The 17,561-nt window shown below is 42.0% G+C and overlaps 1 protein-coding gene across 1 annotated transcript in view; it reads left to right on the plus strand.

Annotated features, from left to right (window-relative positions):
• The window catches only part of cadm1b (cell adhesion molecule 1b), a 178,568-nt gene that overhangs the window by 144,097 nt on the left and 16,910 nt on the right, over window positions 1-17,561 (plus strand). Inside the window, exon 8 of the mRNA XM_081370186.1 lies at window positions 6,146-6,199. Within this exon, the coding sequence (XP_081226312.1) occupies window positions 6,146-6,199 (54 nt within the window). The remainder of the gene's footprint in view (window positions 1-6,145; window positions 6,200-17,561) is intronic.

Below are 17,561 nucleotides of genomic sequence, written 5' to 3' on the forward strand. Positions count from 1 at the left end.
TAGAAAGAGAAACAGGATATTGTTGTTATTAAATTGAGCTGATCGCAAGACCTGATAAGTTAAGTACAAATCATTCAATCAAAATGACAGATATTGATCTGTTTTATGTAGACTACAGTTTACATAGATGGAAAACAAGACAAAAATACAGATTAAAGGCCCACTGAAGTGCCTTGAAACGTGCAGCTTTGTTTGATGCATTGACATAATTTCCACTGAAGCAGGAAGCTAAGGCGGGACATATTGAATGGCTCCTCCCCCTTTTCAAATAACCAATAGCGTTTATTTACTTAACAGACTGCAAGTCGTAATTGACAGCACCATGGAAGCGAATCCGAGCGCTGATGATCCGTTAGATTCTAGAGAGCATTTGATTGAACAGAAGCTGAAGTCCGTGGTGATGTCATAAAAACGCCTCGGTTACGACTGTAACCTCGGTTCCCTGAAGAGGGAACGGGCGTTGCGTCGAGAAATGACGCTATGGGGAACGCTTTGCGTGATGACGTCTTGAAGCACATGTAAAATCAGTCCAATGGTGTGGCGGAACGTCAGAGGCGGGTGACGTCACGTACCAGGAAGCTATAAAAGCCGGCCCGAAACAGAAAACGAAAGCTTCGTAAAAGTCTGAAGTCGAGCTGACAGGCATGAAGGAGATATGGCAAGGCGACGCAACGCTCGTTCCCTCTTCAGGGAACCGAGGTTACAGTCGTAACCGAGGCGTTCCCTTTCAAGGGAACTCCCGTTGCGTCGAGAAATGACGCTATGGGGAACGTCTATACCAACGCCTCCATAGCTACGAATGTCTGTCCTGTGTGAAATCTAGAGAGCAGCACTAGGAAGACAAAACATGAGACCCTGGAACAGAGTCTAGATCCAGAGAGTAAAACCTGACGAAAGTGTGCGGTGAGGACCAGCCTGCCGCATCACAGACGTCCTGTAAAGAAACTCCTGAAATAAGGGCCTTAGAGGCCGCCATACTCCTCGTCGAGTGCGACCGGACAGCCAAAGGAGAAGGCTGCCCAGCCGCCTCATAAGCAAGTGAGATAGCCTCGACCACCCACTTGCTCATCCTTTGCTTAGACACTGGACCTCCTTTGTTAGGGGACCCAAAGCACACAAATAATTGATCACTTTTACGCCACAGGGCAGCTCTGTGGACATATGCGTCTAACGCCCGCACAGGGCAAAGCAAATTATTAGCCTCCTGGTCAGCATTTTGAAAGGGAGGAGGACAGAAGGCCTGCAGAACAACAGGTCTGACCACATTAGTGGGGACCTTGGGAATATAACCCGGTCTTGGATGAAGAAACGCTTTAACCATACCCGGAGCAAACTCTAAGCATGACGGAGCAACTGACAATGCTTGAAGATCCCCTATTCTCTTGAGAGAAGAAATAGCAAGGAGAAAAAGAGCTTTCAGAGTTAAAAACTTCTCAGGAACCTCCTCAATGGGCTCAAAGGGGGCCAGGGACAAGCCTTGTAATGCAATGGACAGGTCCCATGGCGGAACCCTAGAGCGAACTGCAGGCCTCAGCCTCCAAGTGCCACGAAGGAAACGAGATATCAAAGGGTCTTTCCCCACAGACATTCCACCCAAAGGAATGTGGTAAGCACCTATGGCCGCCACATAAACCTTTAAAGTGGACGGAGTCAGACCTGCCGTGAACCGGTCTTGCAGGAACTCCAGCACTGTACCAATTGGGCAGTTAACTGGGTCCAACCGACGGTCACTACACCAAGAAGTGAAGACTCTCCACTTCAGGGCATAAAGTTTCCTCGTGGAGGGAGCTCTGGACTGTAGAATGGTCTCAACAACCTCAGTTGAGAGACCTGACTCTATGAGCTGGGCCCCCTCAGAGGCCAAGCCCACAGGTTCCACAGTTCTGGGCGGGGGTGATATATTGAGCCCCCTGCCTGGGACAGAAGGTCTCTCCTGACGGGTAACTCCAGAGGATGCCCGTCGAGGAGGGAGACCAGATCGGGAAACCATACTCTGCCCGGCCAGCGCGGGGCTATAAGAAGCAGGCAAACCCGGTCCCTGCGAACTCTCTCCAGAACTCCCGGGAGCAGAGCCACTGGGGGAAAGGCGTACAGACGTAGCCTCGGCCACGTCTGAACCATAGCATCCAGTCCCAGAGGAGCTGGATGCGTGAGGGAGAACCAAAGTGGACAGTGAGAAGTCTCTCGAGACGCAAACAAATCTACTTGTGCTTGGCCGAACTTCCTCCATATCAGCTCCACCACCTCGGGGTGGAGCCTCCATTCCCCGGGCCTCGGCCCCTGCCTCGACAGAGTGTCTGCTCCTAAATTCTGGACCCCGGGGATGTAAGCTGCCCTGAGTGACAGTAACTTCCCCTGGGACCACAAGAGGATATGGCGTGCCAAGTTGGATAACGGGCGCGAGCGCAAACCCCCTTGGTGGTTGATATAGGCGACTACCGACGTGTTGTCCGTATGTACTAGCACATGGTGTCCCCTGAGATCTGTGATAAAGCTCCTCAGAGCTCGGAAGACAGCTAACATCTCTAGGCGATTGATATGCCAGGAACGATGATGGTCTTCCCACAGACCTTGAGCTGAGCGACCCTCCAGGATCGCTCCCCAACCCGTGAGGGAAGCATCCGTCGTTAGCAGTTTGCGACGACAAGGAGCTCCCAACACTGGGCCCTGGGACAGGAACCAAGGTTTCTTCCACATAACCAGGGCACGTAAGCATCGCCGCGTGACCCTGATTGTGCGAAATGGGTTGCCCCTCGGGGAAAACCCCCTGGTCCTGAGCCACCACTGCAGGGGCCTCATGTGTAGCAGTCCAAAAGGTATCACGTTGGACGCTGCTGCCATGAGACCCAACAGTCTCTGGAACTGTTTGACAGTGAGTAGCTGGCCTAGCTTTACACTTTTCACAGCTGCAAGGATGGACTCTATACGTGGCGGTGACAGGCGCGCCTGCATCGACACTGAATCCCAAACTACGCCTAAAAAAGTGGTCCTCTGGAGTGGAGAAAGCACACTCTTCTTGGCGTTCAGCCGTAACCCCAACTCTTTCATGTGGGCGAGAACAACATCTCGATGTTGAACCGCCAACTGATGCGACTGAGCTAAAATCAACCAATCGTCGATGTAGTTCATGATGCGAATACCTTGGAGGCGCAGCGGCGCCAGAGCTGCATCCATGCATTTGGTGAAAGTGCGGGGTGATAAAGCTAGGCCGAATGGAAGAACACGATATTGGTATGCTTTGCCCCCGAAAGCAAACCTCAGGAACTTCCAATGACACGGACGGATGGAAATATGGAAATATGCGTCCTTGAGGTCTATCGTGACAAACCAGTCCTCGGACCTGATCTGTGGCACGATCTGTCTCAATGTTAACATTTTGAACTTGAGCTGCATGAATGACTCGTTCAGAACTCGAAGATCTAAAATGGGACGCAATCCCCCGTCCTTTTTCGGAACTATGAAATACCGGCTGTAAAATCCGGTTTCCCTGTTGGAGGGAGGTACATATTCTATGGCCCCTTTCTCTAACAGAGTGTTTACTTCCTGTTCCATAACCAGAACCTGCTCGGGGCCCACCACTGTGGGCAGGACCCCCATAAACTGAGGTGGGCGTTTTTTGAATTGTATCTGATACCCTTTTTCCACGGTCTGCAGGACCCAACGAGAAACATTCGACAGTAGCTTCCACGCTGTCAAAGATTCTACTAGAGGTACCAGCCTCTCGAGACTGGTTTCTGGATTTCGTTGTTGTTGAGTAGTCAATTCGTCGCCCTGTAACGGCGCACCGGCAGGGAACGACCGAACAGACTGCTCTAACACCCTCCTCGGAGGGGGCGGGCATCCCGAGGCCACTACGTTTCCGGGTGGTCCTTGAGATATATGCTCGCCGGAGACCGCTGCGCCCTGTAACACCGGAGGCGGCAGGGTTGGCAGAACGGTCCCCTGAGGGTACCGAAGAGAGACGGGCACCGTAAAAAGAGGTGTTAACCGCTCTGCTTCGGGGGGGACTACCCTCATTTGTCCTGAGCCCTCGGACGTCAGGACTTTTTCCCAGCAGCCTTCTTGGCGGTAATGACGGTCCGCAGATCCGTCCTACCCCTCGAAGACTGCTGGGTTTGAGCGCGCCCTCCGTGTCCCCGTGATTTTTGTGGGGGAGCACGGGAGGACACGCTCTGTTTTTGAGTGGCACGATGTTCAGCGCTCTTTTTAGAGGAGTGAGGCTGCTCCCGCTCAGCAGCCTCAAAGAATGAACGGCGGGGGAGAAGTTTTTGAAGCGCAACTGCCTGTTTAGAAGCTTCTTGAGATTTAGCAACCGCACTGTTAAAAGCATCGCCAAACAAACCAACAGTGGAGACCGGAGCATCTAAGAGAACATGCTTTTCTTTATCCTTTATGTCACTCAGATTGAGCCACAGATGCCTCTCAGTGGCCACCAGGGCTGCCATAGACCGCCCGATTGATTTAGCGGTCTCCTTGGTGGCCCTGAGAGACAGGTCTGTGGCTCTGCGTAGTTCAGCCACCGTATCTGGACCAATTCCCCCGCCCTCCTCTAAATCACCCAGCAATTCAGCCTGATAGGCCTGCATAATGGACATCGTATGCAGACACGCTGCTGCTTGACCAGCGGCTGCATATGATTTATGAACCAGTGAAGATGTCATTTTCACTGGTTTAGAAGGAAGTGTAGGAGTCTTTAGGGAAGATGCCGTTGCTGGAGAGAGATAGCTCGCAAGCGTCTCTTCCACCTTCGGCATCTCCCCATAACCATGCTCTTTATATTTGTGAATAGAAGAGTAGTGGGATGTGTTTGGTGTAAAAACTCTATATGAAACTGGTTTCCCCCACGATCTCGACACCTCGGTGTGGAGATCGGGGGAAAACGGAAGACTCCTGCGCTGGGGCTGCGCACGAGATGGCAGGAAGCGTTCGTCGAGCTTACTTTTCGAACGAACGTCCTGCCTATCCTCTGGCCACTCAATTGAAAGTCTGTCAACAGCTCTAGTAATAACATCAAGCAATTCTTCAAACGCATGAGACTGAGGTGGCGAATCCTCAGACTCAGCATCAATACTCACAACATCCAACTCCTCAGAGCTGGATAGTTGCAGTACTGGTGCCTCCATCGGGGGGGAAGAAACCGCAGCGCGTGCTTCCACACCCTGATGAGAGGCACTGGATCTGTCAGTAAGAGGCTGAGATAAGGCAGAGCCCGTCTCAACATCCACTGACAGATCCATTTGCGAACCCCAGGTCTGAGATCGCCGCCGAGCCTCAGCCGCGGCGGGACCCGAGCCCTGGGGAACGTGGTCGGGATTGAACCGAGCCAAACGGGATCGGAGCGTCCGCAATGGAAGCGCACAGCAATGCACACAGTCACCACCCTCGAGTGCTGACTGGGCATGCTCCTCTCCCAAACAAACAACACAAAGAGTGTGTGTGTCACCTCCCGTTAAATAACGCGGGCAGGGATGGACACACACTCTAAACTGCTGCTTGCTCGCCATACTGAATAATATATATATATATAGACAGACAACACCAAATAAACGGACAGATTCAACACAGAGCGCAACTGAAGACTCAGAAAGCTTTCGTTTTCTGTTTCGGGCCGGCTTTTATAGCTTCCTGGTACGTGACGTCACCCGCCTCTGACGTTCCGCCACACCATTGGACTGATTTTACATGTGCTTCAAGACGTCATCACGCAAAGCGTTCCCCATAGCGTCATTTCTCGACGCAACGGGAGTTCCCTTGAAAGGGAATCGTAGATTTTTCCGAAAAATTTTCTCCTGTTAGAGACTGTACATTTCTCCTAAATGTGAATGTTGTCATTGTTTTGAAACACACAAGCTTATTCATAACCTAAAGGCTAACATATTCATATAAAAGCTAAAAAAAACTTAAATTTTGATTTCAGGGGGCCTTTAAGGAAAGATTTGTGTCTATTAAATGTGTTCTGGTAGTATCCGATTGAAATTGAATGACCAAAAACGTTGTCATGTGTAAAGGGGGTCTTGGTAAAGAGATGTTTCTCTTTCTTTCAGATATCACTATCATACTAACATGCAGTCTTTCCATGAATGCTTTTGTGACTTCTCTCCTTCATTTAATACCTCTTATGTGTGTTTTCATTTTCTCCATCTAGATGTTCTCACCACAACCCCCCCACCCACCACTACCACCATCAACGCTTTCCAAGGTACAGTATGCCATCTGAGCTGCAGGGTTCTCACTCCATCTCACCCTGTCCTGCTGTGCGTGTGCATTCACGTGTACAGTATGTGTGTGTGAGAGAGTCTAAGTACGCTGCTGATGCATGTTACTATCCGTGAGCTAAAAAAGACAGCGGGAAGAGGGTAAAGTGCAGGGGCTCATGCGGAGGCGGGTGGGTCGCCCTAATAAGATTTCGACGCAGATAGTGGACTCGGTGGCCTTGCGCTGCCTCGCCGGCATTGTCACTTGTCAGGTTGTGCTTGTCAAATCCTTTTCTGTCACTCGCCTGATCTTTCACCGTAGAGATTCATTTTGGAGCGGAAATCTTATCAGGATCTTGCCGTGTCCGTGCCTCAGATTACGATTACAAATAAACTCGGCCTTCCATAAGAATCAACACAACCTTGAAATGCTCTGATGGGAAATATCGACAGTGTTTTATCATGTTTTTTTACTTCATAAACGTTGTTGTCAGTTGTCATTATCAATTTTCCAATAGCGGTTTTGATGAGGTTTTTTGAGCACTTAAAATACTTGATGTACCAATCCATGTTCATTCACATGCAAAGGGAAGCTCAGGACTATAGAAGAAATCACAGAAAATCCCAGCAAATAAATCAATAGCTGGTACACTCTTAAAAGTAAAGGTTCCAATAGGAGGTTTTCACAGCAGTGCCTAGAAGAACCATTTTGGGTTCTCCAAAGAACCGTTCTTAAAGAACCATTTTCTGTTTGTTAAGGAATCTTTTGTGGAATGGAAAGATTCCATGGATTTTAACTGTTCTTCATGGAACCATAGATGCCAATAAAGAACATTTATTATAATTGCTACAGTATATAGAAATATCATTTTGACAGTGAATACTTTTATATTGTTATGAAAGATTTGTAAAACAGCACGACTGTTTTCAACATTGATAATAATAAGAAATGTTTCTTGAGCAGCAAAATCAGCATATTAGAATGATTTCTGAATGATCATGTGACACTGAAGACTGGAGTAATGATGCTGAAAATTCAATTTTGCATCACAGGAATAAATTACATACAGTATATATTAAAATAGAAAACATTTATTTAAAATTGTAATAATATTCCACAGTTATTATATAGTTGTTATTATTATATGTGTCAAAAATATTATATATTTTGACACATATATTGACAGTGATTTATCATGTTTTTTTTTTTTCTTTCATAAATGTTGCTGTCAGTTGTCATTATCAATTTTCCAATAGCTGTTTTATTCTGATCTTAATGAGGTTTTCTTGAGCGCTTTAAAATTCTTTATGAACCAATCCATGTTTATTAACATGCAAAGGAAAGCTCTGGACTAGAAATCCCAGCAAATAAATCAATGGCAGGTAATTGGTGCTATATCGAAATGTAATACATTTTTGATGAGCTAGCAAAGAGTGAGAAAGGATAGGGTGCACTACTATCAAAAAAATCAATTAAGCCATAAAGTCTTGCTGAAACGCTCAGTAGCTTTAGGGGGTGACATTTAGAGATGATTGCCATTTATAACACAAAATAAATGGCTAAATGGAAGCACCGATAGTGGCACCTTTAACAGATGCTGCACTTTCTCCTCTTTTGTAAAATCATCATGCACGGCGAGTAGAAGCGTGATAGACTTCTGCCGACTGCCTTTCAGAGGAATCATCTATGCTCAGGACTTTTCTGTGATCATCAGGCTGAACTAAGTCTTGTCTGGTTTTCTCTCGGAAGAGCCGTTCTCTTGTGTTTCTTCCCAGGCCTAACTTCTCCGCATGCAGAGTAAGCATGTAAGAATTTTATTGGTGTAACCGTCTTAACCTCGGATTACCGTTCGAGCATAACTTGCTTTCAAGCAGACACGACGGGTAATCCACTCACGTTGACAACAGGAGAACTCGAGGGACCTGCTAGCCATCTGAAACAGTCACAGTGTTTTATCTGATATTCGGTCTGGTCTTTAGGGCCCGTGGACGGCTACGGATGACGGAACGTGACCCTGGGTCCTGCGCGTTTAGACTGTGGGCATGAGGGGTCGGGTCGGGGGGATTGGAGCTGCTGTGGATCAGAGATTAATATTGATAGGTGCATGTAAGTGCCAAGCAGGGCAAAAAAGTGCATGCATATGGAACAAACCCTCACAGCATTGTGTTATCAGCATTGCATGTGTTATATGTATTAGGTAATGATATCATTTACACTGCATAAATGCAGCATATGTTTTCTCAGGTTTATTTTTGGGGCCTTTTGTAGCTTTTATTTATAGGACAGTAGAGGCTGGAAAGTGATGGAGCAGCCTGATCTCATAAAACATAATTATTTGGAAATATAACAGATCTTGTGTTTATATTATTAAATATATTTGTATAGTTGAAACGTGTGTTTAATAAAAATACATTCATATTTTATTCAGCAAGAGACATTAAATTGATCAAGTGACAATAAAGAGATTTTTAATGTTATAAAAGTTTTTTGTTTAAAAAAATGTTTTGCTCTTTTTAAATTATATTCATTGAAATATCTAGAGAAAAATTTATTGTTTTCCTCAAAAATATTAAGCAGCACAGCTGTTTTTAACATTGATTAAAATAAGAAATGTTTCTTGAGCAGCAAATCAGCATATGGTTTCTGAAGGATCATGTGACACTGAAGACTGGAGTAATGATGCTGAAAATTCAGCTTTGTCATCACAGGAATAAATTACATTTTAAAATATATTCAAATAGAAAACAGGTATTTTAAATTGTAATAATATTTCACAATATCCATCAATATCATCTTTTTTTTTATGTTATCGACCCCAAAGTTTTGATTATGAGCATTTTATGCTTTTAAATATAATATAAAAGGTTTGAAACTGCCCAAAATAACCATGAGGGGTTCTATTTCACCTACACTTGTTCATGACATCACTTTTTGTGGGAGGGGCTCTCAAGATTTGTAATGCACCACTGACCAGGCCTGCAAGTTTAGTCTATGAGTATGAGGGGTCGGCTCAGCATTATTTGATTCGAGGGGATTGGATCTGCCATGGATCAGTGATTAATATTGATAGGTGCAAGTGAGTGCCAAGCTGGTTTCCGTGAAAGGGCAAAAAGTGTACCATCCAACTGGATATATGGATGCCCTGCTGGGTATTGATGAAATATAAAACAATGCGGACAGCAGAGCTCTAGATCATGTGCACCGCAAGGCAGGTCGATATTTTATAAGATGTGTCAAGGTAGAGAATGTTTTTTTCTGCTAGATCTGAATGCACATACACATCAGCATCTGTAGATGTTTTTCTCCTCTCGTTATCCATTATCGCCACCTCAAACTTCCCCTGTCCTAGAAATCTCCTCCATGAATCTCCCAAACAATCCAATTAAGACTGCAACGTGGAGACAGGCAGCCGGACGCATCCGATTGTTGACTCAGTCACTTTTAGAAGCTTTGTTTTTTTAGTTTTTTTTTTTTTGCAGTGGGACTGCATAGACATTTAAAGGTTACCAGATTTGCTTTAAAACCCTTTGAACAGACAAAAGATGATGTGTCGTTGCTCCGTATGTAGACATCAGCAATGTTTTCCTATATAATGAGTTCCTCCTCAGAAATTTTTCAAGGCCTATCCAATATGTCCTGGCTGAGCTCAGTGTGCCTGCAGGTAAAGCGGAGGGTGCTGGGCTCATGGATCTGTCTGCTGAGCGTCATTTATGCAGCTCTGCGTGGGAATGATGGAGTTGCTGCCGGCCAAACAACACACTGAAGACTTTGTGTATCATTAGTCTTAAAACAAGCTCTACAGCTTTGGCTGTGATTTAATTTGTCATCAGGAATGTACTGCGTTCCTTCCCACCTTACCAACAAAGTGCCAGGGTGGGCTAATTTTAGACCTTTCTTACTGTTTGTTGACTTGAGGCACACGTCTTGTTTTCTAGCATTGTTGTCAGCACATTTATAAAATGCAAGATTTTGGCTCCTTGGCTGACTTAAAGGGATAGTTCACCTAAAAATGAAAATTGTATCATCACTTACTCACCCTCAAGTTGTTCCAAATATGAGTTTCTTTCTTCTGTTGAACACATAAGAAGATATTTTAAAGAATGTTGGCAATCAGATAGTTGACGGTAGCTATTGACTTCCATAGTAAAAAGAAAAAAAATACTATGGAAGTCAGTGGCTACCTCAACTGTAAGGTTACCAACATTCTTTCAAATCTTCTTTTGTGTCACCCAATTATTTTGGGTGACTATCCCTTTACGCCCAAATGCACACTACAGTTTTGGTCACAACTTTGGAGTCTGAGACAAACTGCGGGTTTCATAAAAAGATGGCAGAATAGACCGTCTTGAATAGTTTAGTGTGACACCCTCACCGATGGATAAATAAATGCCTGAATGCCTGAATTGATGCATTGTAGGGCAGGCTATCAATCATTTCACCAGATTTTTAGATTCACAAGCTCTCGATTCTGTTCTGATTAAATTGTATTTGTTTGTTTGTGAATGAGATTACACTGGTCATGCTGTATGTTTTGAACTGATTCACAATCTCTCAATTCAGAGATCAATTAGATTCTGATTCATCATGTGCATATTTCAGTTATAATCAAATATAATTAATCTATTTTGCTTACATATGAAAAAGGGTTTCAGCTAATGTTTTAAATTAATTGAAATTAAACTTTTAATTAATATTACTTTCTAAAAACTAACCCAAACTATTCAGTTTAATTGCTGTAATTTAACAGGTATGAGAATAAGCAGAATCAAATGAACTCAGAATCAGTTGAACTCTAGGAGGTAAACATTAAATTGCAACAGTTCAAATTAATATTATGCATTTTATTCAAATATTCCTGCACTGAAAGTAACCATAACTTGATTTTCATTTACTTATCATTCTGATGGATTCAGTGAGTTAACTCATTGAAAGATTTATTAGACTTATTCAAACAGTAACTTATATGCAGAAGGGTCATGGGTCTTTTTGAAGGAATCAATAAATTATTTATTCGACTACACTTGCACTATATGTTTTTGATTCACTTAAAAGAGTCATTTGCACATGAACTGGACTACACTGGAAAGGCACTAATAAATGGATTGCATTGCGATTACCTGCAATGAATCTTGGCACACTATGAAGTCCTGGCCATGTAATGAAGCACCAATAGGAGTACAGCAATTGATAATGAGTGTGAGAGAGAAATAGACGTTGAGCTTTTGTAGCTTCTCTATATGATATTTCATTTAAATGTCTTATTTGTCAACCCCTTCAACACTGATTGTATTATAACAAGTACCTTGAGTTTCTTTGAAGAATTTCATCAAGCACTGACAGACTTCAACATTAGCGCAATGGCTTGCTTGAGAAGTGTCAGAATTTGACTCAGTTGATGATGTAAAACGCCCAGTCAACCCTGTCAATTGTGACCAAAGTCCTAAGTCTGACTTAAAAGACTGTTGATGTCGCACGGTCTGCTTTGGCTTCTACCCAAGATCTCACCAGGCTCATATCGTACAGTCTGACAAGCAACAATCGCAAAGGATAGAAAAAAGTCACACAGTGTGCACTTGGCTTTAGACAAGACCGAGTCTATTAAAGGATATTTTTTTTTTGTAAAGAAATACACAGCGGTGGCTCATTATCAGGCGTCATTCATTGTAACAGCATGGTGTCACACAGTAAGCTTCACAGTACCCACATAGAGTAAATCACTGTGAATTCCCATAGATGCAGTTGTACTAATCAGATGTGAAAACAGTGTGCCAGATGTTGCCTTTGGTCACCCCATATGAGCTCCTCAGAGAAGTTTCCTCTGTTGATTTTTAGAGAACAAAGAACAGCATCAAATGTGAAAAATGCCACAAACCGTGCCGCCTCTTTCAGTGCCGAATCCACTGAGATTACTGCACGTGGAGTGACGTTTAAAAACCCTTTGTTTGTATTTTACCCTCCTGCTCTCATTAAATTATACATGTAGATTATACATGTAGAATGTAGGCTATGAAATAGCAAACTACCACACACTACTCTTTCTGTTTCTACAGTAGGCCTATATATATATATATGCAGCATAATATATACATCTTATACATACCCAGATGATACATACCCAGATGATCTACGGTTTGTCAAAATGTACTGTATAAATTAGTTAAAGGCAAAATATGTAACTTTTTTGCTTTAAAAATAGCAAAAATCACTATATCTATGTTATATATTTTTTTTAGTTGTGTACTTACATTATCCCGACTGTTTCCAACAACTTTCAAACCAGGAGAAATTTGTAATTTAATTCAAGAAACGTCCCGTTTCTTTATTTTCGTTTTGTCGCCACCAATGGCGTCATATCCGCGTTGTCCCTGGTTTCCGCTCGTGCTGCCATGGCAACCAGAGCTATGAACCAGAGCCGTCAGATAGTAACCAAAGCGACTGACGCGGACAACTGTGTAGTTCGCAATGTCTATTTGCACACTGTTGTTGTTTCGTTCAAACATTATGGACCATAGCAAGCAGACTTTGGATAAAAAAAGGAGAACTAAAACGAGAATCAATATCAGCGCGGTGTTTTCGAGATGCCGAGAGCTCCCATTGACAGTATATAAACGAGAGCTCCACGTCCGAGACTTCGACCGCTCCTACATGTACTTTATTAAACAGGTGAGCACATTTATATAAAATGAATCAATGTTTTATAGTTCAACAATGATAAAATGTCAGAATATGATCTGTATGTTATTTTAATGTTGATCTAGTTTACTGCTAGTCTCATACAGACAAACTAACACATAGCCTACATTTCAACACATTCAAATGCAGTTTAGTGTGCTAGTGTAATGTTAGACCAAGTGAAACAGCGCTGCGTTACCTCACAAGTTTAATTTGTCTAATAAACTGACCTGTGAGTAGTAATTCTGTGTGTAGTTCGGTAGAATGAAATGTCCATATTCCTTTTATATCCGCGGGACTCGCGTCGCGTGTGGAGCTGATAGCTGTCTCTTAGCAATCCCGAACTGCTTTATATCACAGTCATGATAAAAGCATCGATGTATTCAGTCATCCATAAACATTATTAAATCGGTCGGCTTGACGTTGACGACAAGATCCATAATTCTTAGCAAATGTTGCGTCATCAACCTACGCCTTTGTTATTGTAAATAGGTTAGCGACTCTAGTGGCGAAAAATGCCATACTGTACGTTTAAAGATGCAAAATAACCATACTTATTTTACGAGATGATATCTTGACACCCCTTGCTGATCAGTTTACACTGTAAAAAAAAAAAAGTTGCTGCCTTAAATTTTTAATAATAATCAACTTGGATGTTTAAGTCATTTCAACTTAAATTATGTTACACTGACTTAAAAATAGACTTAAAAAATCTATCTATCTATCTATCTATCTATCTATCTATCTATCTATCTATCTATCTATCTATCTATCTATCTATCCAAATATTTGTTGTTTGATTTGTTGTTTGACACAAATCCAATCAATTCCTGATGAATAAAAGATTGTCCTTCGAAAAAAAAATTGTTTGGTTGCACATCCTTTTTCACTCAGACTATGGAAGGAGGTTTCCATTTGTGTTTTATGTTGTCGATGTTGTGATGCTGTACCGCACTATACTGCTTGAAACATATTTTGTTGTATAATTCATACTGTTTCACATACTATATAGCACAGCATGCAGTAAGTTAGAATTAGATTTCAAACATTTCTGTGTTTCTAGGTTCATATTGAGCTGCTAGATTGGTCTAGAAGTCCACGCAGCCGAGCAGACCACCAAGCTCATTTCGCGCCCCAACCCCCTACCATAAACCTTTATACACTGCTGTTTGAGAAGGCGCCTGCCTCGTGTTGTTTGTTGTTTCGTTGCATCTGTGGCCTTTGCCCAGTCTGTGCTTCTTGTTTGTCCTGTTTATTTTCATCTCATCTTTTTCCTCCTACCTGCCTCTTGCCTCCTCTGCCCTCCTCATGAGTCCAGACAGCCCAGCGCGCTCAGAACCCCTACCCCTCCCGCATACATCTGAGCCGGCTCTGCGCTCCTGCTGCTCCTGCGCTTTCATGTCCGTTCTCATTGCCCACATTAATATCACAGTCTACTGTCATGCTGCACTCATACATGTGCGAGAATGTCACTTTGCTTAAACATGCTGGGATGAAAGCCCCGCGAATCAATTCATTACGGGAAGCTGACTTTTTCAGTGGGGGAAATAATGAGTTAGCGTACTGCCATCGGGGGCTGATGAGAAGACGTTATTCACGATAGTGCTCAGTGCGTTCTTAGGGGGAAAAAAGGCCACCTCGAATACATTTGCATGATCGTGTCGTGAAATACTTTGAGTTTGTTGTGTACGGGGAAGATAAGTGATAATCACGTGTCTTGTAATTTCCCTTCATGCATTATGGCGAGCTGTAGGAGGCTGCATTTAGAATTTACAGGCTTCAGTGAGTTTAGGCATTTTATTATTATCTGAATATTATTGAAACAATGTTGAATGTGGTAGAGAAAATTCAGAATTTAAGTACTTTTGAGTTCATAAATGTGTTTCTGTCATGGTTTGGCATGATATGACAATGTTGATATGTTTGGTCTTGGCGGAGTAGTTTAGCTATGCTGTTGCTGCTGCAGAGCAAGTACTGCCAATACATACATGAAACGCTGCTGTGAGCAAGTAAGACATGCTGCTGCTGTACAATATAGCATACATGAATTACCCATAGCAGATCTATACAGGTGGAGCTGGGGAAGGTGGAGGGTTTCTGAAAGCGCGCTGCAACTGCTAACAGAATATGCTGACCAAGTATAAAGTTGAGCAGAGAGCTCATTGGCTACTGATACAGCAGGAACCAATCAGCTGAGCTCAATAGAGAATGATGTGATTGCAAGCAGATTGAGCTATCAGTCTGCGCCATCTAGAGTTTCATGACAGATGTAATAATTAATGTAACAATTGTAATTGGCATGCTGTTTTGCTCAAAGACTTAACGTGTTCTAGGATAAATGTGTTATGTTATACATGTGTGTAGTGTATATATCATTTCCAGATATAATAATAATATAATAATAATATCCATTTTTCATCTATAGAAGAATGTTTAATTGTTTAAAAAAGACAATTACATTTATTCATATAACAATATAGCACAGAGATATGTATAAAACAGATGAATATTTTCAATTTCTTTGCTCTGATATTCTAGCACAGTAATGTTTTGTGTGTGTGAAACATGCTATTCAATGAAGCCTCTGCATACTCCGTTTTAATTTAGGTTTATTTTTACCGGTGTCAAACAGCACATCTTCCTTTTAGTTTTGTCACTGGTATGCAAGACATTTAGCCTTTCATTCTCACAGTTTATGCTTTCACACCCCAAGTGCACTTTTCTCTTTTTTTGATAAGTGTTTTATTTTCCATCCCTAACTGTGTAGCCTAGCAACAGGCAGTAGGCAACAGTTCAAGGCCTAAATATGTTTTTCTATGGAGGAGGAGCAAATGCCACGGTGAAGAACACTTAGTAATTTAAACATCTCAGGAACCAAACATCTTTTGCAATACCTACCTCTACAATTTGTTTATTTCATTTTCCGGAAAGCCCCAGGACTCAACGAGCACTCGATTCTGAGGCTTTTGTCCTGTGTTTAATACTTACACAAACTTGGAGGTTTTTTTTCTTCTTCTTCTTCTTCTTCTTCTTTTTCCCCAGAGAGACCAATCACTTGTGCTCTGAGGACACCAGCTTCAACCAGACAGATAGATCAAATCCCCAGTGCTTTTATAAAACCCAATTCTGGGACCTCAACTCACAGCTTCTGCTTCGGATGACTATATCTAGTCCGAGCAGATTTCCTGCAGATAGGGATTTAGATCCCTCAGGTGAGGCGGAAGCTAATTTCTAGACAGGAAAGGTGTGAATTTTGGATAAACTGATGATGGATAATGGTGAACCCTTGGCTGAGGTAAACATCTTTCATTTTACTCAGGAAGTTGCTATGTGATCCTTTCTTAGTTATATTTTCTTTTGATTTCAGTCCAGATTGTGAGTTGATACTGACACATGGATCTGATTAGCAGCATTTTCTATGCCAATTCAGTTTATTCACAGTTTATTTTTCTTCTCAATGTTGTTTAGCTGGCATGCAGGTAGCTGTTTGTGGTAGCAGATGTTTCGGTGTCTTGCATTTCATTAAGTGTTTCAGGCAATTAAAAAGCAGAAGATTGTTCTGGATCTCCAAAGTATATCTAAATAATGCATTATATATACAGTCTTTAAACAGCAGACTGTTTTAATCCATTCGTAACGATTTAAAAGCCTCTAGGGTTTGTTTCCACTCAGAAAGCTAACATGTGTCACGGGATTTGCGAGTCCTCTTGGGAGAAATTAAGATATCATCCATATGTATTATTGTTAAAGGGATTTGCAAAGCATATGTAAGGCCTATTCATAAATATAGTGGTTCATTTACAGTCTAGTAAATGAAGTGTAATTATTTAAATTTAAGACAACGATAAATTATATTTCCTGTTAATCTTTAACCCTATTTTAGTATCATTTGTATACTTTTAAAGTATTTTGAATTAGTTTTCATTTTAATTTTAGTTAAAGGGTTAGTTCACCCAAAAAATGAAAACTCTGTCAGTAATTACTCACCCTCATGTTGTTCCAACCCCGTAAGACTTTCGTTCATCTTCGGAACACAAATTAAGATATTTTTGATGAAATCTGAGAGCTGGATCACTCCTCCTGCAGGCTTATGTACAAGTAAGTACAAGTTCGGTTTAACTTGACAGAAATGTACTGCTGTTGTACTGTAGAATTTAGATACGTATCAATGTAATACTAATACTAACACTAATACAAATAAATTATCATCATTTAAAGGAATAATCACAATTTTTCTTTCATGTTTTAATTTTAACAGTCAAGCTCATTATGCAGCTTGTTGTTTGACAAAAAGTAAGTTTACTTTCATATGATTAAAATAAATTACATTTATGTTTTATGTCTTCATTTGATTACCAGAAAAACAAAACACCGAATTTGTGTGTAAAAAAGTTTCTATTTCATAGAAATAATTTTTTAAATGTTGTATAAGTTTAATAATTCTATTGATTTAAATTAAATAGACATGCTTTTTGATTACTAAAAATTGTATGGTGTAAAATAGGTCTGGCAGAGAGCTTAACTACTCCACTTCTGAAGGCTATGACAACACCACATAGCCGTAACACGCCCGCTTTACGACACTAGTAGTTTCGGGGGGTCTACCACCCCCCTGAAAAAAATCCTTGGGGAAACACTGGAATGCAATGATTGGACACACCTTGCATAGTATCATAGGACATTGTATCATTGCA

This window comes from Scardinius erythrophthalmus (genome assembly GCF_964197995.2).
Source record: "Scardinius erythrophthalmus genome assembly, chromosome: 7".
In the NCBI taxonomy this organism is placed as follows: Eukaryota; Metazoa; Chordata; class Actinopteri; order Cypriniformes; family Leuciscidae; genus Scardinius; species Scardinius erythrophthalmus.